General features: G+C 41.2%; 1 protein-coding gene across 1 annotated transcript in view; it reads left to right on the top strand.

Annotated features, from left to right (window-relative positions):
- FNDC1 (fibronectin type III domain containing 1) overlaps positions 1 to 23,749 on the top strand; it is a 58,447-nt gene that overhangs the window by 27,017 nt on the left and 7,681 nt on the right. Inside the window, exons 9-17 of the mRNA XM_027888219.1 lie at positions 659 to 2,986; positions 4,740 to 4,855; positions 6,612 to 6,723; positions 7,660 to 8,040; positions 12,595 to 12,663; positions 12,781 to 12,942; positions 14,914 to 15,144; positions 16,827 to 16,935; positions 23,261 to 23,340. Of these exons, the coding sequence (XP_027744020.1) occupies positions 659 to 2,986; positions 4,740 to 4,855; positions 6,612 to 6,723; positions 7,660 to 8,040; positions 12,595 to 12,663; positions 12,781 to 12,942; positions 14,914 to 15,144; positions 16,827 to 16,935; positions 23,261 to 23,340 (3,588 nt within the window). The remainder of the gene's footprint in view (positions 1 to 658; positions 2,987 to 4,739; positions 4,856 to 6,611; positions 6,724 to 7,659; positions 8,041 to 12,594; positions 12,664 to 12,780; positions 12,943 to 14,913; positions 15,145 to 16,826; positions 16,936 to 23,260; positions 23,341 to 23,749) is intronic.

Below are 23,749 nucleotides of genomic sequence, written 5' to 3'. Positions count from 1 at the left end.
TGCACTCTATCTAACCCATGGGATTTTACTTCCTTAATACTGTTTGTATTAGTTCTTTTCATGACCATAGTGTCCAAATAAGTGTTTGTCACTCTGCGGCATGTAAAAGGACATCTTATGGACATTTTAACATCTTAAATGAGTGCATGCCACACTCCATTTCCTGCATGGCAACACTATGTGCTCTTGCTGTCCAAAGGCCAAAGAATGCAATGCTTTGGGTCTTTGGCTGCCCTATTCCTGAGAACTCCTGCTTGAAAGTCCTGGAAGTCACTTAGAACATTTTACTCAGAATATTTGCTGGGCTAACTAAAAATGGGGTCTACAGCATTACATGGGATAATGCAGCACCATGCCATCAATATGACTAAACTCTGCTGAAGATTTGGTTTCACTGAAAGAAAGTTGCAGTCCCTGCTTTTAGATATTTGGGTTTAATTGCTCTAAGTTTTACCCAAGATACAATAATTCCACATAGGTACCTTTCTACAACGCAATATTTAACTTAGCTGTACTGCACAACCTGGTTAATAGAGAAACAGTTATTGTCTCATATTCTTGTAAGTTGTTTTGTTCTTGCTACCTGGGTGGTTTCTTCTCTTGGTCAGTTTTTTGTGCATCTTCTATTGTGAATAAACGCTTCTTTTTTTTCCCCTAGATGCCCATGAGGATTCAGTTGTTCAGCAAAAGACGAATATGCAAGATAATTCAGAGGCTAAAAAAACTGAGAATGCTGGCTCATCTTCTCAAACTTCTTCTGTTTCGAAAGCCCGGCCATCACCTTCTTCTAAGCAATTGTCTGTTCATTCACCTAATGTTAGTGATAAAAAGAATCTTCCTTCTGAATATAAGAATAAAATCTTGACTCGAGGGGTCTTGAGTAAATCTCAGTTACCTTCTAGAAAGACAGGAGAGCTGAAACCTGATCTCCAGTCCACTGAGGTGACAGATGATCATGATTCCTCCCAAGAAGCTCCAACATCACCACCAAAGGCCCAGGACCAGAGGAGGAATGTTAGACCCTTGTCCCCTGGTCGTCCAGTCCACCCTGTCCTTACCTCTGTTCGAACCCATGCATCAGAGGTGTCGCGCCAGACAAGAACAGAGAAACGTGAGCCACCAGCAGTGTTACCATCCTCAGCACAACATTCTTCTGCCTCATCTGTTCCCAAATATACAGATAATGAAACAAAGCAACTGAGGCAAAGCAACAATAACATGCCTTCTAAAACCTCTTCCCATCCTCTGCCTGCCAAAAATAATGATCTTGTGGGTAATGTGGAAGAGAAGCCAGACCCCATGCTGGTGAAAGCATCTTCTAAAACTTCAGAGCCTAGTCGCCTGGCTTTGCCATCAAGTCGGCAGTCTGCTGTCTCTCATGAGACAGGTCATCGCAGTAGGTCTGGCTCTCTAGGTCTGTCCAAATCAGCAGGTTCCCATGCTCGTGATAGCCATAATGAGTTTGACAGTGAAGAAGCAGAAGACACAGCAGGACAGCCCAGTTCTAGATCACAGAAAACAAGGCTATCCTCAAGCTCCAGTTCTCACACGTGGAAGGATTCAACATTGGCTGCCATGGCAGTCTCATCTAGATCTGCTGTTTCTGGTCACACTTCATCTCATTCTCAGTCCTCCACCCGTTCCAAATCCAATGGAAAAGATGTTGATAAGAATCATAGGGAGGACTCACAGGATGAAAATCCTTTATTTCCTTCTCTACCCTCTTCCAGACAGTCTTCAGCAGTCTATTCAAAGAGAAGAAATCCTCAGGTCGATTCTGATTCTCACCTCAGAGAGACACATGGTGAAAAATCACCCCACTTTGACTCAGAAGAACAGCAAAGCCGAACAGCTGCTCCAGAAAAGCATTCTCTTTTGCAATCTTCTCTTTCCAAACAAAAGCCTGAAGAGCAGGACAGTCAAGAGGTAAAAGAAACACTTGTTCGATCAAAACCAAGTGCGTCTTTGTCTAGAAAGATATTCCCCTCTCATCTCCCAGTGGAGAAGACCTCCCACTCAGAGCCTTCACAGAGGGCACAAACCAGTTCTTCCTTACTGCATTCAAGGGGCCGGCGCCTCCCGTCTCACATCTATTCCCAGAGTAATGAAGAGTTGCAGGAAGATGATGATGAGGATGTAACAGAGGGCAGTGACAAAGCAAGCAGCCACTCTGTGTTTCCTAAAGAGGTGTCCTCTTCTAGGGGATTACCTTCATCTCTCTCTCAGGGAAGTTCAACTTCATCTCAATCAAAGCAGCCGCAGCCAGGTTCTCAGGTACCTTCTTACAAACCAAAGCACATTCAGCCAGACTCCAGTTCTGCCAGTGATACAGCAAAAGACAACCAGTATAATCCAAGGTTGTCATCCACATCGAGACAAGCTCGTCCTTCATTACCTACTCGCTCAAGGGTTGCTATGAGAACAGCGTCCCAAACAGAAAAAAAACATGGTGTATTGCCCTCAAAAATGTCCAACACTGAACTTCCTCAAAAAGTTCCTTCATCTTCTTCATCTAAACCTCGTCAGTCAGTTTCTAATGAAGAGAGTGATTATTACAGTGAATATGATCAGAAAGAAGTAGAGGAGAAACCCACATCTTTGGCAGCAAAATGGTCCCCTGCTGTTTCTAGAGGTAACAAAAATGCATACGATGACACTACTAGCAGTAAAAGAAAATCTATGGACACTCTTCTACCTCACAAAGTAAATTCTGAAGAGGAAGAGGTGGAAAAAACTTCAACATTAAAAGTGGCTTCTCCTGAATCACCAGGAAGCTCTGCCATAACATCACATATTACTCAGTCTTCTAAAAAGCATACCCCATCTAAACCAAGCTTTGTCTGGCCACGTTCTCCTGTGTCTACCACCACACACACTGTTTCTCCAACAGTTTCTTCTTCCACTTTGTCTCCTCGTCAGCGATTATTGAACTCCAGGGTACGGAGCCCTTCCCAGCGGCAATTTGTCAGACCTCCTTATAGACCAGGTATCTTGTCTTTGTTGTACTATTCTCACTAATTGTGTTTTTCCTAAGGTCACCAGTTAGATGAAAAGTCCTCCATCAGAATGCAGATTCAGTTATTTAGTATAACATCTTGCTTTTTATTTTGATGGTTCTCAGGGAGCCCTGTTCTTGAGGATTCTAACTGATCAGTGTAATGTGGTGCCCCAGACCTTTCGTCCTGTGGTCTGATCTGCACAGAATCCCATGGTCCACAGAGGAGATGACAGAGTTAGGTACTACATTGGGAAAAGGGCCATGTTTCTTGTTGAGCAATGAATTCACTGAATGCTCATGGAAAGAACATTTGTACTCAGGATATGACAACCTCTCAGATGCATAGCTCTTCATCATGGGGATTGCTAAAAGACCTCTTCTGTGGTTCTGTAGTACTACCTTGCCCATGTCTAGGCAGTAGGGGTTTCCTTATGATGTCCTGACATTATATGTTTTCTTTAATTAATTTTTAAACCACTTTCCTCTCTTTTTTTAAAATGACAGCTCAGGGTTACTCATATCTGTACGTCACAGTCAGACCATGCAATACCTTTATAGCTGTGATTTACCCCAAATTATGGACTTGCTTTCTGGCAGAATATCTGGTGACCCTGGGTAGTAGAACAGAGGGTCCACTACACATCAAGGTGTGTCACCTGTTAATTCTTCATGTGACCTATGGAGAATCCCAGACAGTCTCAGTGACTTTGCTAAGTAGAAATAGTTTTTCTCCCTCCGATGCATGAACATCCAAAATAATATTGAGTGACCTGAGTGTTTTAATAACAACGTTTTGTTCAATGTGGTTTCCCTCTTACACAATTAGGATCATGCATCTGGGCTATTGCATTTGATGTGCTTTAATCAGACTCAGCATTGAGTAGAGGTTCACCAGCTTAAAGAGCTTTAACATGGGAGTAGACCTTAAATAATGCTGAGGAAGATGAGATGTATGGCATGAAAAAAAAACACAGTTCTGTAAGGAGGTTGTATAAGCTGACTATTAGCAATGCAATTGCAAAGTTATAGCCAAGGAGAGTTCAGTTAATATATTTGTTTCCAGTCCATATATGTATATGTTTTCATTATATTTTTTTGGAGGCAAGTCTCTGAGCTAGGCTGTGAAAATTGCTTCTGTTTTGGAGCTGGGGTCCTGCAGCTCAGTGCCACTGCTTCTCCACCTCTTACCTGAGTGTGCTTCTGTTCAGCAGTGGTTTTTCAGCTGCAGGAGAGTCCTTCCTTTTGCAGGTTAAAAAAAATAGGTGTAGAGAAAATTTCCAACCCCTCCTCTTTCAGTTTGTCACTACAGGATATAGGTAAGGATAGGATTGAAAAAGTGTTTGCATTTAATAATGATTTCTTCCCTCATCCCACTTCTCCAGTATTTACAAATATCACAAACATTTTCATGACTGTAGTGTCATCGAGAAATGTTGACCTGCTTTCTTAAAAAAGAAAAGAGGGAATAAAGAGACCAAATAAACATGGTAGAGACAAACTATGATTAAACTCTTTAAGAAGAAACAATTTCAGGTGCTTGTGTAAGCTGCAGGGATCTGACAGTGTCACAACAGTTGCTCCAGGCAGAAATAGAGTTCCTGGTGTGCAGAGTGTGGTGAGGGCTCTTTCTGCTCTCATTTATGTTCAGGTCAGTCAGCAAATGCCTTTATTTGCAATTTAAAATGCGGCTTGTAAGTTGCACAGCTTTCTTCAGAATAGTGTGTTTTCTTCTATGTTTCAGGTTACAATGGCAGACCAAATCTTACAACAAAAAATGGAAATGGAAAAATAAACTCTGGTAATAATGGAAAACCAAGTGGACAGAAAGTAATCAATGGCCCTCAAGGAACAAAGTGGGTAGGGTGACCTTCTCTCCAAATTCAAGATGCTTTGGCCCTTTATAGTACTTATATTTTCATTAAGAAAAGACAGGCAAGCAGTACCTTCAGTCAATGAAGCTGTGAAGTGAAGTTATACTTAGTGGTCTAGTTTCCAGTGTTCCACTGAAATCTACTGAAAAATTCTGGATTTTGTTATTTTAACATTTTAAATGTTGGATTTAAAGCCTGATGGCTCCAATTTTCAACTATAACATTACTCCCATAAATGTAGAGATTTAGTGAAACATTTTTTCTTCAAAGTCAGTGGGACTTACACTCCCCAGTGGTTCAGGGCTTCTCTGCTGTGCAATGTGAGTCGGGACTGCCCAGCATAACTACTGTGAAAGATGTGTTCAGCAATGCTTCTTCCAGACTCATGCTTCGGGTAGAAGCTTGTGAGCAAGAGTATTGAAATATAAAGTTACTCAATAAGTGTCACGATGCTTTAAATGCACATACGTAGGTATCTTTAAGTTTTTTGCCATTCTCACAGACATTCAAATACCTCTTTCCAGAGGTATTTGCAGAAGAGCTCAGATGCCACTGATAGGAAAGCCCCATGAGCTGCCTACATGCTCAGACCTTGTCTTTTAAAATCCTTTCCGATGAATTTATAACGAAGGAAAGCAGGGAAGGAACTGGTGCTTCCTGCATGTTAGCCCAAATGCTGAGCAGTAGGAGACTGTGGTCAGCCTCCCTGGCATCAGCACAGCTGCTCACGCATGGTGTGACACATAAAGACTTTTATTTTGTGGCCACTTCAGTCTTACCATTTGCATAGAGAAACATAAAAATGCATCAGGTGTGTCACGTTCAAGGGAGGCATTTTGAAAACCATGATCAAAGCCCTTTAAATAGACTCCAGAAAGTGAGCAAGAAAGGTCCTTGAGTGGCCGTGGGGCATCTCTCTCTGTCTCTTGAGAGGAAGGCATTGCTGCAAGCAGGGCAAACACCTTGTAAAGCAAGAGGACCTATGCCAAATCTAGGGCCTGGAGGGCTTCAGAGACTGATCTCATGATCTGCTGTCCTTCCTGCTGCAGTCTTTTCCTCAGCACCAGATGTAAGTCTCTCTTGCCAACCTGGATCTGTTGCCCATGTCCTCTTCCCAGTTTCCTCCCAGCACTTAACACCTTTTGCATTTTTGTGTTTTGTGGCTCAGTGTCTGTTACCTCGGGTTAAAATAGCATACAGTTAAGCCCTTTTGGGTTGAAATAGCAACAAGGACTGGATTTTAACTGCAGTTAGCTCTTGAATTCAATCCAAGCTCCCAGACACATTTGTTTTATGAGACAGAGGCTTTTCTTCAGTCTGCTGACCTAATTAAAATCTGAGCTACCTTGTTTTCATTTCTATTTCAATATAAATTAACTAGTTTAATTTTTCCTTTTTTGGTGGTTAGTAGGCATACTTTTAAATCCCATCTTCACAAGGATTCAGGGTCATACTGGAATTACAGGAATCCACCTTAGGAGTCGTGCAGCCCAAGAAAATCAAGGGAATTGCTCCTTTGCACCTGAGAGCTACATTAGGTGGTATGAATATGGTTGTACAGCTCTGGAGCCCAGAGACTTGCTTGGAATTTGCTTCCTTCAGCTGTTATTTTTCAGTGATTACTATCAATTAGTGAATCTTAAAGGCCCTGTGTATAAATTTCCCCAGGATTTCTTTTGCTGTGACATTTCATTTCACCTCCTCTTGTGCTAGCTAAAATTGAGTCCATCTATTGCTTTTAGATTGTAGACCTTGACCGAGGGCTAGTGTTAAATGCTGAAGGAAAATACCTCCAAGATTCCCAAGGCAATCCTCTCCGAGTGAAATTAGGAGGAGATGGACGTACGATTGTTGGTAAGTTACAACTTCCTTCTTACAGAAAAAACATATACAGCTTTTGTACCCACAGTACAAGTCTTTAAACTGTTGACTGCTTCAGGTCTCATGCAAGCCATTTGGAATTGCTTGTAACTCAGATTTCCATCACGCAGTCAGCACACTGCAGGACTTGGGGAGGCTTTGGGGCATTCTGTGGGGCTTCAGAGTATAAGGCAGCAAGAATTTCTCAAGTCCATCTTACTTGTATCAACATTATAAAGAAATGCAGAACTTAGCCAGAATAAGGATTGATGATTGTTTATATCTTTGTATACATAAAAATAATTATTTCCCACTGCTAGCACTGTACCAGCTATATGTGTGTGTTTATTTTATTTTTTCATCTGAAACTGACTGCAAATAGTAAGAAACTCTGTGTGTGATCTCTGAAAGCACCGCTGTTTGCATGTCAGTCCATCTGTATAGATCTCTTGAATACCAATTCAGAGGCTGTTCTGTTATGAATATTTGCAGTATCCAGAATCTGTCTCACAAGTTTATCTGCAGTGACAGCATCTCACCAGCTTATCTCAGTTTTGCCTTACACATTTGACATTAAGGAGCAGAATATAGATTCATTATACCTTTCATCAACAGTTATGAGAGTGACTTAGATTAAATGCATTGTCTGCATATTGTGATTCTCAAGTGAAACGTCCTTAGAGTGTTTATCAAACAGCTGAAAAATAAGTGACCACCACTGTGGTTTATCTGAGGTTCTTCTGAATAATTTTCCAGCTTCCTTAGCCATGGCTGTTTCCTAGATAACACCCTCCTTCTCTGTCAGTTTAGTTGCAGGAAGCTGTATTCACAGTGTCAGTGCTCTTGTGGTATCTACTGTGATAAAACACCTTGCTGTAGGCCTGAAACGGATTAATGGTGAGATTTTTCAGTTTTGGTTGTCTCTCCTAGATGAAAAGGGTGCCCCAATGGTGAGTCCTGATGGATTACCTTTGTTTGGACATGGCAGATTCAGTAAACCTGTAGCGAGTGCACAAGATAAACCAATAATAAGCCTTGGAGGAAAGCCTCTGATTGGTCTTGAAATGGTTAAGAAAACAACCACTCCCTCAACTACTACTACAACAATACCTACAACAACTACCACAACAACTACTACGACCACTACAACAACTGTTGCTACAACCACCACCACCACTCCTGAACCAACCACCACTGACCCACCCACTGAGAAACCAATCCCAACCTGTCCTCCAGGCACCTATGGACAGTATGATGATGAAGGCAACTTGCTGTTGGGGTTCAATGGCCTGCCAGAGTGCAATGCAGAAGGTAATTTCCTTTTGTGCTTTTTTGATTTCCTTGTCTGTGCTATTTGTACAGCGCAGTTACTCAGATGTAAAATGGGAAAGAATCTGCCTCTGAAGGCTTTGGTCCATTTGATAAGGTAGGAGCTGAGATTAGAGCAAATGAAGAAAGGTTTGGGTGTTAAATGGTTTTTCATTGGAAAATTACAACTTCCCTTAAAGCTGAATTTTTCTGTGGAAATGCATTGTTTTCAGCAGATTTCTTACTTTGTGTGAGATCCACTCCTAACATGTGTAATGACTCAAAGGAGCACAAATACAGACAGTAGTTCTGTGATCAAAGTACTCATATATGAGGTTTTCTCACTCCTTTACAGGCCAGGGAAGGACCTGGAAACACCATAGATTTTGTCTATTTTGTGTTCATTTATCACAATGAATTCTGAAAAGTCTCTCTTCTGAACTGTTCTGGAACCAGCATTTGCAAAGTGAGATTCTTGTTCTCCTGCCAGCCCTTGGAGATAGAGATTGTCTATCAGGAATGCAGCACAGCCCAGATGAAGCTGGTGAAAGTCAACCTTTGATCTGCACGGATAGGGCAGAAAGTTGTACACTAATTTCTTTAGAATCTGAACGTACAAACCAGTGTCAGTGCATGTCACTTTTCCCCTGCTGCAGTTATACAAGCTTAGGATGTGGTGCCAAACTCAAATCCAAAGTAAACACATATAAATGCACTAGAGTCTTTGGGTGCTGAGCCTGTTCCCTACTATATTTTATGCTTTCCCCACCTGAATGTTGCACTGCAAACCAGTTAGCTGCTTATTTTGCAAAACCAGATCAGGGAGCCTCATACCCTTACCCTTCTCATTTGTAGGTAATCCCCAGCTCAGTCTACTAATTTAAACAGCATGTTGACCATCAGACATCTGCCAGCGGCAGTAGCCAGTTGTAAGGTGTAGTGAGACCCCTTTACCTTTCCCCCATACACCTGGATCTCTTAAGCCACAGTAGACTTACAAGTAGGTCCTGTAACCATTGCCTAGGAAGGTGAATGATCACTTTGAAGAGTGCAGCAATATGGAAAGATGTGGTTTCAGCAACTCACAGTGGGTCTAAGGGTGGAATCTTTGGAGAGGATCTCAGAAGCAGAAAACAAAATTCCCTTACCAGCTGCCCTGGGTAACGAGCCAGAGATATCACTGCCTTGTGCAGAGGGAACTACAATGAGTTATGATGTTAATATTTATGTAAGATGACCATCCTAGTTATATATTTCTGTGAAGATTTTTACTCTTCCCTTTGGTGCTTTCATAGTTCTTAACTGTATTTACGAAAGTGTTACAAATATTGTTATTATATATGGTCACTCCCGTAATTTCATATTTGCCTAAGGGGAGCCCTAATTTTGAGTAAAGTCCCTCCCACACCCCCAGCTCCTTTTGCTAATCTTAAATATTGATTATATTATGTAATATTTCCTCTCTTTGGCCTGCACTGTTTGTTACTTGGAGGACCTCTTCTGAGAATACACATTGTAAGAACAATAAGAATTCATGAAATATGGCTGGGCTTAAGCTGAATGTAGGCTCCAGAAGCTGAGCAACAAAAAGCTTTGCAGTATTACTTTTAGCAGAATTGTGGGCTGTGGTCTAGGGAACTTTCGTGTGATTCTATGAACATTTAAAAACATTCTGTATGGGTTTTTTGCCTTCTACCAGATGAGCTTGCTGAATCCTTGAACTTTGTAGAGGCATGTATAAAACCAAAGTTTTCACTCAGGCTGCATGTTCAATGAAAATGGCCCTTAAGTCACTTATAAACTGCCTGGCATTTTGACAGTATGTCTGCAAATACATCACAGTGGAAGACTGAAAGGACAAGATGGTACTGGATTTCTGGTTCTTGCCTGGTATATAGCTGGAACAGTATTAGTCTCTATTTGGCAGTTTGAAAGCTTCTCTGAAGAGTCTAATTTTTTTTAGTTTTCTTTTAATCCTAATGACCTGCCTGAAGATTTGATGAACATAGCAAAACAGCCTGCCTGTTCCACAGAGGAAGTTGCTTGAAAATAAATCATTGTTGTTGTATTTATTTAATGATGGATGGTTTTGTTTAACAAGTGAAGTGTATATTTCAAGAGCGATAAACAACTACTACTCGAATTATCAAAACAATTAATGCAGTTTTTACTTGACCATTTCCAAATTATGTTTTTATCTTGTCTTTCCCTTTAATCTAAGTCTGTAAATTATTCCAGATCATTTAGTGAAATACTCTTTCTGCCAAAGCTTGATATTTGTTGCTAAGTGCTTTACTCACAAACAGCCAGCGGCTGCAAGTGCCAAAACCTGCCGCCAAATATTCTACTCAAGCTTTGGCAAATTCTCTTATTCTCTTACTTTTCTGCTCAACCCAGCAGAATTTCTTGTCAGTCTTTCACTAGATTCAGCAGCCTCTAACTTTCAAGGAGGAGTTTGGCCACACAAGCGCGATTTGCCAGTGAAATCAATCAGCTAAACTATATTCATAAACTCACAAAGAAAAAAACAGATGGAAACTTAACCACGTGCTACACGTGATAAAATCAAGGGATGGATGGACGGTCTGCTGTCTTTATAGATGTCAAGAGCTGTGGCAAGTGGCCATAGGAAAACTTGGCCTCATTTGTTACAGGCAGGGTTCACTCAAAAGAGCTTCAGTGAAGGGCGATGGAGCAAGCTGCAGAACTGCAGCTGGTGTATGTACAGAAAATTATACAATGAGAGGTCTTTTGGGAAGTACCCCTATTGTCACCAATGCCACAGCTAATGCTAAATAAGCACAGACAGTGAAGTTGAGTACAAAAATAGAAAATCAAATTTGGCTTTGCTGGATTGTACGTAGGTGAAAGAAAGACTGACTAGCTAATACATGTGAATGAGCTGAAATCTGGCCATGAAGGATTTCAAATTTCTGCATATCTGATCCTCTTGTTTACTTGGATTTAGTCACATAAAGGTGAGTGCATACATTATAACCGTTGATTGATGGTGGTCAACTGTGATGAGATCTGCAGAACTACTTTGTGACTGACTACCCTCAGAGAAGTCAAGTGACTTCCAAGGAGATCATCTCCAGAAGAGTGGCTGCAGAAGTCTACCATGAGAAAATGTCCATTTCTGATATATGAAAGTCTGACAAGGATGAACCCATTTCCTGTGTTTTCAAAGCTTATTTTGGCATTGAAATCACACTACAGATTTAAAAGAAAATTATTGTAGGAGAAAAAAAGCAGTCTTATACAATTATTGTTGGTTCTAAACAAAAAAAAAATCTGCAAAATGAAAATGTGTAATTCAGATTATATTTGCGAACTATTTAACATTGGAAATTGAAATTTTGCATTTTTTGTATTACTGGCTTAGTAAAAATAACACTATTGCTTTCATATCGAGTGTTACATTACCAAATTATGTGAAGTGTCCTAAGGTCAAAGCTGTCTCTCTCTTGTCTTTGTTCACACACTGGCCACTCCCAGCATTTCATTGAAGACTTCTGATGGTACCTGCAGTGGGTTCCACCACAGTGCTTTAGCTTTGCTTGCATGGCTTTTTATGACTATTCTGAGCTTTGTATACTCTTCGACTTCCCTGAATAACATATAGAGAAATGTTTCTCTTTGAGTGTGCAGGAAAGTCTCCAGGATTCAACAGATGAGGTACTTGATGATTGATGTATCTGGTGCTGGATTCATGACCTAAAGAGATACTGAGATAATATGAAGGAATAGGCATCTCTGAAGTCTTTTCATGCATTTTCATTATTTTTGGAGTAGATTAGGAGTGTGTTTTTGATGTGCACCTCATAATCATCCATTCTTGCTATGCTTTCATTTGCATCATGGAGCAATCTTGGTATGCACAAACTGAATTCCTATTGGATGAAACTAAAGCAGAAGCAGTGCTTCAGGATTACATGTATGTGGTCCAGTCTGTAATGGGCCTTCATTCTGCAGGATCAGACTAGAGCTAGTGCAAAGTAAAACCCCAGAAAATCCAGCCCGAAGTGCTTCATTCTACAAATCAATTTCTTTAGGGCTTCATTACTTGCAAGCATTGACACAGTCTGTAAATGTCATGGCCCTGTGGGTTGCTTATTTTTTTTTTTATACCTCCACAAATATATCTGGACAGAAGTATTTTAATTGCTTGGTTGTTTTTTGGTTATATAATGTTTTCACATTTGCTGCTCTTGAGACTAAAATATTTTCAAATCCTGACATGAGTGTTACGTATTTGTTGGCAGCCTACCTTTGCTCTAGAGCCATTGCAGCCTGGGGCAGAGCTCCTGGAAGGTGCATTACTCTCGGTTTTGAGTAGCAGCCCTGAACCCATTGTCCCCAGTGAAACTCCTGGCTACTGCATTTAACTGCTCATCTGTTATTCTAAATACGAAGAACGGACTGTCACTGTGTTATTTGGAAACTAAGCAGTTATCTTACTTCTTTACAAATTACCTGGCTAAATATTTTTATTTTAAACTTTATTCTAGAAGTAATTTATTGAATTCTTAAAGCATTTTTTTCTTTTTCCTTCAGTAGATACGTTCTCTGGACTGGATTCGGATACAACAGCAACTCCAGAGGCATATGTGATATATGATGATGGTACTGTTTAACTGTAAAAGTCTGTTGAAAGTGGCATGTTTGGGTCTGGGTTTTTTTCTGTCTTCTTTCCTTGGAGTTGAAGCATGCTAACATTTTTATCTTATGTTTCCTCTGAAGACTACGAGTTTTTTGAGAGCACTTTGCCGCCAACCACCACCACTGTAACCACCACCACTGCTTCTACAACAACAGAATTGGAAGTTGTCTATCCCGAGACTAGTGTTGTTGGCACTGGCCCTATGTCAGAATATGATATCGCTGGAAAGAAACGGTTCACTGGTAAGGATGCCCTTGGGTTTATGTAGCTTACTACTTGTGCTGCAAAGAATTCTTATTCTAGCAAGATCAGCCCTTAAGCTGAGACCATTGTGCAGACATATCCAACAGACTTGTGTGTGGTCCTTTTAAGGATTGCCATCTCAGAAGCCCAAAGAGCAGTATCTTGTTCCTTGCTTCGATGCTTGCATTTCTACCTGTGGGGCCACACCACTATTGTAAAAACCTTTTTGTACTCTTTCAGTGTGAATGCTCTGCTTTGTGCTTTGCATCATATTCAGTCTAGATGAAGTCAGTAAGCGAGCGAGTGTCTATTCCAGTGCTTTGTTCAGCTTAACTGCACCAAACTTCACACCCGTAGTTCAAGCAGTGCAAGTCTCCATGTAGGTTTGAGTCTTCCTCTGGGGAGCTTTATTCTTTTCCACTGACCCATGCAACCCCAGTGATTTCATCCACCTTGCACAAGCATGTATGTCAAAGATGTGCTTCAAAGTTCAGGAACGAAGGCTATTTTGGATGTGAACTTTCCAAAAAATAAATCCAATAGAGATAAATTTGATTTTGCTATTTGTACGTTTGCTTTGTAGAAGGAATTTGGTGTAGGAACCCCCAATACATTACATGAGCCATGAAGCTGTCTCCTGTGTACACAAGCTATTCAGGTGTGGAGGTTGGTGTTGCAGCACTGACTTCAGAGCTTCTCTCCTTTGTCAGAGAAGCAGCTGCGGGGCAGAACAGAGGGATTTGGAGATTGTAGGGCACTGCGTTCCAGCCTACGCCCCAGACTGGTGATACCCCCTGCAGCCCTTTACATACCTCTGGAACTTGAACTGAGGTCAGATCAGCTGCTGACTCACCTGGCATTTCAGACGGGAGTTCAGGGGATGGAGAATCATCTTTAATCCATGCGTTGCCTTCCCTTCCAATATCCACAAGCTTCACGCGGCTTAGAGTGGAACTCTGCTGCTGCAGTAAAAATTTTTTTTTACATATGCCAGGACTTTTTCCAGTGCATCTTCAGTTTCCCTGTCCAAACAATTTCATGATGTTTCTATTCGGCTCTCTCACTGACAGTGCTTCTTGATTCATTTGGCTAAATTTAACTTCGTTGCAAGATCTGGAAAAAATTCCTTTAGGGCATGAAATCCAGTAAGATAAACCCAGAAACGTTGGTTTATGAACATTTCAAGGCACTAGGGAAATAATATTACCATTTCAATGAATTGTATTATTGCAACTGAATAAACATTTCCAAGGAAGTTTTATAGTCCTTACTTTGAATGTTACGGTGACTTTCAAGGCAATAAAAAGATGATTTAATCTTTTCCTGAAGTGAAGTGCAATTCCAGTCAGAATAAAGCTTTTAAAAATAGAAATTACAGGTTGGGAGCACATGCCTGGAAGATAAGGACTCATGACTCCTGGTCCCTTAGTACCCAGGGGACCACAGCAACAATACATTTAACCTGGTTGGACTTCACCTTGGAATTAATCTTCATATTGCCTTTGTTGTTTCACTCCAGTTTCAAATTTTTTGTGTAAGAACCAACCCACCTGTAAAGTCTTAGATGATCGAAGGCCCTGTCAGGGATCTGATCCCATGTCTGGAAAATCAGAGTTTGGGTGTCATTTTCATCCTACCTTCCAGAGCAACTGGAGGTAGTGTGTGGAGTCTTGCAGTCAGACTGCTCCTTCTGCGTCTTCTAGCAAATAAATCCTTCTGTCTTTGCATAATTTTGTACAATTGTGAGTGTGGAGTAGACCTGAATACTGGCATCCCATTCCCCCTGCTCATCAGTCATATTCACTGTGAGTCACGCTTTGTTGGCAGCAGTGTCTGGGCTGGAAGGGGAGGAATTTTAAAATGCATCACAAAACTTGACTATCTTCTTTTCAAGAAATTGACAGCCTATGTGCTACTCTGTGGTACCTACAAACTGTTAACTAAATGCCACCCTTCCTTGTCTTTTCCAGCTCCTTATGTGACCTATCTCAGTAAAGATCCAGCAGCCCCCTGCTCCTTGACAGAGGCCCTGGAGCACTTCCAAGTGGACAGCCTTGATGAAATCATCCCTAATGACTTCAGAGAGAAAGATCAACGTCCCCTGAAAGCCCCTCACAACATCACTGTTGTGGCAGTTGAAGGTTGTCATTCCTTTGTCATTGTGGACTGGGCTAAACCTGCTCGAGGAGACATGGTAACAGGTACTCTCCTGAGGATTGCTCTCCTAATGGTGTAGTGGAGGATCATAGAATCAACCTGGTTGGAAAAGACCTCCAAGATCATCAAGTCCAACCCTTGATGCAACACCGCTGTGGTTACTAGGCCATGGCACTAAGTGCCACATTCAGTCTCATCTTCAAAACCTCCAGGGACACTGAATCCAACGGGCAGCCCATTCCAGTGTCTGATTACTCTCTCTGTAAAAAATTTCTTCCTAATATCCAACCCTAAACCTCCCCTGGCAGATCTTAAGACCGTGCCCTCTTGTCCTACTGCTGGGGAAAGGTTTTCTCAAATGACCATTTTTAAACTGAACTCGTATCTCATGACTCTGATGTCTCACGACTCTGATGTCTCACTGCTCTGCAATTTTCTGAGGGAGGTAAGCCACCTTCTGAAGAGAAGGGTCTCTCTGTCAACCCTCAGTGACAGACTGACCAGCCCATGTTGGTCCAGATATCTCAAGATTTTGGCACTGATTTTATGACAGTGGTTCCAAAGGCATCGCATCCTGCCTGCGTGGTAGCTCTGATAGTGCTTTGTTCAACTGAGCACTTCTTCCCCCAGGTAGTGCCCTCAGCTCCACCGCAGGCACCTCCAGAACCTGCCTTTGGAGCGTCTTTCACACTCGGCTTCAGTCCATTTCAAGCAGAGGACCCAGTCTGGGTTCCTGCCTGGTTCCTGGGTGTGGCTGCAGGAATGGTCTGCCTGTAGAGGGGCTTCTGGCATGGTGGTCTTCTAGTCTGCTTCTTTTTTTTTTTTTTTTTTTTTAATCTTTTTAGGAAAATAATGTATCAAAGTCAATTATCTTGGAATCTGTGGCCCGGGCTTGTTTTGCTGGAATTTTGCTGAAATATCAGTCTGACAAAGTTCAGAGATGGGGAATATATTAAACAAATGTATTTTAAATTAAATCTCCTTTAATGTCTCTAGACCTTTTGAGAGCCAGAGAGAGTCCCAACTGACTTCAAGAATGAATCTCAAAAGTTGCTAGAAAAACACTAGATTAAATAACCAAAATATTTTAGAAATTAAGCCTGTTTATCAGTGGACCTAAAAGATTTGTAGAGAGCATTTAAAAAGTCCATTGCTTTGGTGCCAACATCCAGTTTTAGAGGATCCTCACTCAGCTCTGCAGCTGACACCATGGCAGAGGGGTGGGAACTGGCAGAACTGAAGTAGTGATAATGACTGGGAAGGGAGAAGATGGCACTGGAACAATCTGTGTGGTGTCTTTCCCACAGTTTTTCATTCTTCAAGACTGTTGAGACAGTAGCTTAATAAGCACAGTTTGTATAAGTTAAATTTTTTTTTCCCCCAAAATCCTGTGGTGTTTTTAACTTTATTAATCTCTGCAGTGATACAGTCCATGTATCACTTAAAGCAGTGAATAGATTGCCTCTGTCATCTTTTTGCCTTCACTGTGTTTTAAATCAGAATTCACACCTGGGTGCCATCCTCTGATGTTATGCTCCGTCATTAGCTAATGACAGGAAATTCTTACAGCCTGGAGTTTTCCAGAAGAGTTAGGCATTGGACCACTTCCATATTCAAGGATCTTTTCACTCCTTTTAACCCATAAAATTCACCATAACACCTAGATATATCATTCACTTAAAATTTATTTAGAATCCTCACAACAAGTTGTCTTTCCTGTTTACAGGCTATCTGGTGTACAGTGCATCCTATGATGACTTTTTAAAGAATAAGTGGTCAACGAGGACTGCAGGGTCTACTCATTTGCCAATTGAGAACCTGAAGCCCAACACACGGTAAGGATTTGACCCGCTCCTTTTCAGCTGTGTTAAGGAAGTAAAACAAATTTTGAGAATTGCCAATTGTTTTTCTTAATGTAAATATTTACATGTGATTTAGATTTTACTCATTCTATTTGACAGCAAATCATTCCATAAACTGCACAACTACTTACTTGATATCTTTACCATATTAACTGCAGAGCAGATGACTGTGTGTACATGGGTATATATTTGTGTGTATAAAACCACATATCAGTAACAGAGAAAATCTTATTTTAAAAGGCATTTTATAGTCTTTTGCATAACTGGATCAAATGTTGGAGGGAAGAGTATACTAACATATATTCTTGGTGTGATGTGATGTGATGTGATGTGATGTGGCCATTCCCACATACTGGTCTGGTCGAGATTTGATACGTGAGGGCTGGTGGGGAAGTGCCACCCACTGGTCTGTTTTCACTTTTTGTTCACATGGGTTGTGCTGGAAGAGAAAGCTTGATGGTGTATAGTGAGGCTGTGGCAATTGCTCAGAAGGCAGTTTGGCAGGGGTTTTAGGTCTGTATCTTGCAAAAAATCTCACTGAAATGGCAGAACAAGAATGCACGCTTTGCCTGATATTGAAATAATTTGTGGGAATTGGGTAGAAAGCAAGTGGCCACAAAGGGACTGCATTAAAATTGCTTCTTTTGAGAGGTGCTTAGTGTCTTTCAGACTTTTCTTTCAAATTCTGAGTCTGAAATTCAGGAAAAACTGTGCCCTCTTATCCTCTCCTCTTTTGTCTATCATACTGTCAGTCGCATGCTTCATGAGGCCTTTTCTTACATATCTAAGAGATAAAAAAACCTCACTTATTTTGAAGATTAATAATCTAGACCTTAATGAAAGTCTTTTAGGGTCATTCATGGTGTGTTTTTAAAGGCAAAATTACTTCACAGTAGAGAGCTTCAGTTCTATGCTCTACATCTGCTAGCGCTCTCATTACAAAACACTGTAGTTACAAATGTATGGAGGGTGGTATTGGGCACAGTTTATCTGTGGGTTTCACCTGTTATAACAAGATGGAAGAGGTTTGAGATCTCCTAAACACTGTTCCTAGGTAGTGATGGAAGCAGTTGCAGACCCTCCTGCCTTTGTACATCCACGTCCTTGTGACTTGAAGACACCCTTTCCCTAAATGACTCTCCTCTTGCTGCTAGTCTCAGTTCCTCCCTCCACATCCCAGACTCTTCTATATCCCCAGCCCTTTTCCCCTTCCTGAGTATTCACTCCTCCACTCTCACCTTGTCCCCCATGCAGGCCAGGGAGGCATTGCTTTTACGCGCCAGCTTCTACTGGGGGACCCTCTGTTTCTTGCTTCTGTGCTGTTTCCCCCTTTCCAGCTGCAGTTCCTCACCTCTTCATACTCTCAGTCAAGTCTCTCTCTCCTGATGCCCCAAGGACAGTGTTGAAAGCCAGAGATAACTCCCTGCTTCTCGTACCCAACACTTAAAGGGCTACAGGTGACCAGAAGGAGTGGTTGCAGTGAAAGCTCACAGCAGTTCTGCAGCTTCTGTCCCAGTAGTGCAGGGGAATTGGTGGGAGTTGAGCTGCCAACCTGTGACTCATCTGATGAGATGTACATTAACTCCAGGCTTCAGAAGTTCACAGTTTGTCTGTATTTGAATGGAGTTTTATAGGAACAGCAAGGTTATAGTTTCATGCCTCTCCGTGAATGTAGGGAATGACATGCTGAATGTTAAGGTTCTGTTTCAGTGTAGGGAGGTTCAAGCAAGTGCTATTCATTGGGGCTCATTGTTTCCCCAGCACCTTCCTGAAAACGGTATAATCCATTGGCCCCTGTTGTATGCTCTTGAAAGGCAGTAGAGGCTTCATGTGGGGTGTGTGGTGGAGAAGTTGTGTGTATCAGCCAGTCCCATTTACATTCTCCAAATCCACAGACTGAATTGATTGCATACTTTTTGTCTTAAAAATAACTCCCTAACCACTGCAAAAAGACCCCATGCCTAATTAGGAAAATATGGCATGAGAACTGAACTTAGTCTAAAAATTTTGTGTTTGCATTGCTAGTGTATTTTGAGAGAAATCTCAGATTCAGTCAGATTTACTGTAAGATGCTATTGCCTGCTGGGTATCCCACGAGGGCCTGTGGGTGGTGCGATTTTGTGGCATGTGCAGAGTATGAGAATCAAGTTGGCATCTTGGCTGAAGTCAGCCCCAGAGAAGATTTGAAGCTGTCACCATATTCTGGAAAACATCTGCCTGGTGTTTAGGTTTTACAAACAAAACGGAAAGCCCTGTTTAATCCGTGTCATAAGTTTTCTTCTGAGACCTGGTCTGACCCCTATTTGGAAGTGGAAGTTTTTCCATTAGTGAAACTCTGGTCAACTTCAGTGGGCACAGGAGCTGCTTCCTTGTGATTTGTGATTGTAAACACCAAAATTACTTTAAACCTTAATAAATCTTCAAAACAGCAGTTTTGACAACGTCCCTTCCCTAACCTTAATTCTCAGCTGTCACAGATGATGATGCAAAGGGCTGGACAGCATCTGCTCAACCACTAAATCCATAGTCACAAACATTATAATCCTTGGCATGAAGATTTCAGTCTCCTTGAGCATGGTTAGACTTTTTCCTGCCTTTTTTCAGGAAACCTGTGTCACTGCCTGATGGGAGTATCATGATTTAAAACACTGTCTTCTACCACCATATCTCCATGTCTCATGAATTTTTTTTTTCCCTGTCCACTTGGGTTGTGTTTCATCTGGGAACATTTTGATCCCACAGTACCTGTTACCAATTCCAGTATTGTTCAGAGTATTCCATAGGAGGTTCTCAAGCATTTACTCAGGGCTCACAACTGCAAACAGAGCCTGGATCTTCTGTCCAGATGCACCAAAAATTTCTGTTTCCTTTCTATATCTCTGTTAAAGCAAAGCCACAACCTTCATCAACCACAACTGGCTGCTGTGTGCCACCAGGGCAGCACAAAAGAGCTAAGATGTCAATGAAATCCTTGTCCTGTGCAAGTGGTAGAGCCGTGTGGCACATATATACCTCACACCTGCTGTGTTGGAAGCTCCGGTTCCACCTTGACTCTGCTGTCTTATTATAATATTATTAACTATTCATGAGGGATGTGGTGCTGGGCCATTTTTTTTGTAGGGAGACACTTTGCACCATCCTTTGAACCTGCAGGCAGCTGGTTTACATGTCTTTCCTCTGAAAGGGATGGTGCAGTTGTAGGAGGAGGATTTTAGCCCTTTCCATGGGGGGAAACCTGTCCATCCTGACTCCCTGCCAGCCTCTTTTTCCCCTCATCCACTGCTCCTGCTGGGCAGTGGATCTTTGGGGTGCTGTCACATTGGCTTGTTCCCTGCACTTCCTGGGCAGCAGCAGATGTCTCTCCCTCCCAGACATTGGGTTGGGCATGCCAGTTTCCCTCACGCAGGTTAGAGCCACGTGCTCTGCCTGCATACCCTCTGTACATCCATCCTGGCTCTCAACCCAGCACTGCCAGAGGTCCAGCAGCAGCTATTCCACCATCCTTGTGGCTGGCACATGGTCACGGTGCTATGGCTCCTGCCCTGCCACCTGCCTGGTAGGCATCTCAGTCCGCCACTGGAAGGAGTGCAGGGCTGGCGATCCATGCAGGCATGCCTTTGGAGAGTCTGGAAAAAGGATTTTACAGCTAACTAATTTGTTGGTTTTTTTTAAAAAGCGGCTTCTCTAATTATCATTCTGAGTGATTATCTCATTTTGTGTTGTGAGTGCCAGCTGTTTAATTCCCGGAGAAGGGAGACATTTTGAATTAAGTAATAAAATAATTTTGCTCCAAGTGACAGGTTTGGCAACAATTAGTCATATATAACAATTAGTCATATATAACAAGTAGTCATATATAACAAGTAGTCATATATAACAAGTAGTCATATAGTCTCAATGAATAAAAATATTACAAATTCATTGCCCCTTTACAGTTTACTATGTCGTTTCTTGACGTATCAGTACAACTGGTATATGAAATTTCAAAGGAAATTTACTCTTAGGAGGAAAAACTTTCTTCTGGTCTGTTTTGAAAATAAACAAATGGTACTGCATCTGTGGCAGTTGTGATTTTTCTGTACCTATTGGTACAGAAGATTACAATTAATTGCAGGCCTGCCTAAGCAAAGTGTAAACAAAGCTCAATCAAATTATATGTTATAAATTTTGTTCATGTATTTGTGTGATGAAAACCAGTGGAGTTATACTGATTTGAGATTTCCTGGCAAAGTCATCAGCTGAAGGATTCTGACTAATGAAAATGTCAGATTCCTGGACCTAGAAAAGCTTTGGCAATTTCTTTATTATTTGTCATGTCTGAGAAAGAAATATATCCTGACTGCATTATTTTATTGATGTTCTTAATACAGCAATCATAGCAATGTCTATGTTTAAATCACAGGTCAGCAAGTCATGAGACCTGGCTCTCTTTCCGGCATGACTTGAGACTTCTTGTGTATATAAAGGCTTAGAAACCAATTTTCCAATTTGTGAAGAAAAATGTACTCATAACTTCATCGCCAATCTTTTTTTTTAGACAGTCAGGCAGAAGCTTGAACAATCCTGCGTCCCAGATAGGCTTCTATGTATGTAACAGGACACCTGAATTCACAGTTGTCCTGACTCCATAGGTAATCAGTTCCTGCCTTACACATTGGATACAAAACTGCATGGTTTTCCCTACTTAAATAGGTGTACAAGGTTCTTGGGCTGCTCTCTCTCCAGTTTCAGAGGAGAATCATTGCAATTATATATCTGTGGGAATGGTTTGAAGCTGTCATTAATATACATAAATTAGGTGCATTGAAAGGGTTGCTCAGAAGGTGCGTACTGTGTTGCAAAGGTGGTATTTTCTGGTAAAAAAAGGCAGTCATCTTTGCCAGTGGTGTTGGTTCAGCTATATTGCCTCCAGTTTATCATTGGGAATAATTTCCTATGAGCTTAGCTGATGCTCAGGCCAGAGAGGGCCCTTTCAGGAGTGACCTCCAGGCCCTATTCTATGGTAGGATACAACTGATAGTGCAGTAAAGTGAACATGGTAATAACTGGGTGGCAGACTAAACTCAGCAAAGTTCTTGCAACAGGATTGTACTGAATTTCCCTAATGCAAGAGAGACTGTAAAGTGTATCATGTCTCAGCCCAGTGTGGCCCATGCAAACAAACCAGCACTGGCAGGTTATTGTGCAGGATGGGGAGAGCTTCACCACCAAGAGCAGCCTGATATTTTTAATGAAGCAGGCTCCCTTTCCACAGCTGAGGTGCATCAGGCCTGCCACTCAGGTGGGATATTTTCATGTGAGGTAATCCAGCCATTGGTGGCAACCATCCATACAAGTAATCACTTGCCCTGTTATGTGGGTCATGTATAGAGCTTTTGAGGATGTCTGCTTTTGGGTGAGAGGCTAAATCAAGATCCAAATGAGATGTCGATATTACAGGGGCACAGGAATTTTTTATTTTTTATTGATTTCTTTACAAGAATGAAATCGAGCAAGGAGAAAAGAAAGGAAAACCTAAACTCAGGAATTAAAAAAAATGCTGTGCTGGAAATTTTTACAGTAATCTTTCATTCTAACTGGTTTCTGCTGGACTGGTACAAATATAAAAGGAAAAGAAGAAAATACTAATCCAGGGGAAAAATGACTGGGTAGGCATCAACTAAAAGTCATTGTATTTGGAAATGAACTAAAAATGTGCTTACACATATTCTTCTCTAAGGGTGAGGATAATTTGGCTTCTGTTGAGCAAGTCATGTGCTTTGAGTTAAGCATGTGATTTAAAAACTTTGAGGGAATCAATAAGGCAACATGATGCTTCCTTGTATTACTCAAGTATTGTGATCTTAACGCTGTTGGAGTTTTTATACAAAGGTCAAAAGCTTAGTTTCTGATCTCATATAAATCTGATCCAGTTTCAGTTTGCAGTTTGCATCACTGCTTTCCTAGGAGTTAATCTGGTTTAAAACTATTCTTGAGATCAGAATTTGATTTCCTTCCAACTTTTTCTTTTAGTCTTTTGGTATCAGGAGTTTCATAGGAAGTGGATATAGTTGTATGTGGCTTTTGAAAGGGGGAAAAAATAAATGATCCAAAAATATTCATGGGAGCAATTGCAAAAAGGAGACATTTGTCTGTAACAGCCAGCTCATACCCTGGCTCAGTATCCAACTCCATTTAATGAAGAGGACACTCGGTGCTCTTCTGCTGGTTTGGTTCTTACCCTGTTTTAAATTATTTATAGTTTAGCCATTGCACTGGGATCTGTTTTCATCTTATTTCCCCTCTCTTTTTGTTTCAGGTATTATTTTAAAGTCCAAGCAAAGAATCCCTTTGGTTATGGACCTGTTAGCTCTTCCGTCTCATTTATCACAGAATCTGGTATGGTTTGCTTTTTATTTTCATCTCAAAATTGAATTTTTTTATAAGAGATGTGGCAGGGCATTGACTGAAACCAGCATGCTAATAATGGTGATTATCCTGAACTTGCTGCTTTGAATATTTTTTTTTTTACTTTAATTATTTGTTTTCAGTTAAGTCAGGAAAATAATATGCACTCCTAATGCCGCGATGAAAATGTGACAATAAAGTGAATTCCAGGGGGACAGGAAGCTGAATTTCAAATACACGAGATTAATAATGTTCAGCAATACAGAAGTAATGGGAAGCTTAATATCTTTGATAGATTGACCAAACATATAGTAAAGTAGTTTCCTAATTGTAGACAGCTAAACAGTTGGAAGTGGTTGTCTCTGGAACAATTATAGGAGGCAATAGTTCCATTGGACAG

The sequence above is a fragment of the Empidonax traillii genome, unplaced genomic scaffold, assembly GCF_003031625.1.
Source record: "Empidonax traillii isolate 1590-97213 ecotype Southwest subspecies unplaced genomic scaffold, ASM303162v1 scaffold235:size1242204, whole genome shotgun sequence".
NCBI classification, from domain to species: Eukaryota; Metazoa; Chordata; class Aves; order Passeriformes; family Tyrannidae; genus Empidonax; species Empidonax traillii.
Note: the sequence above shows the minus strand (reverse complement) of the source record. Positions and strands in the feature narration are given on the sequence as shown.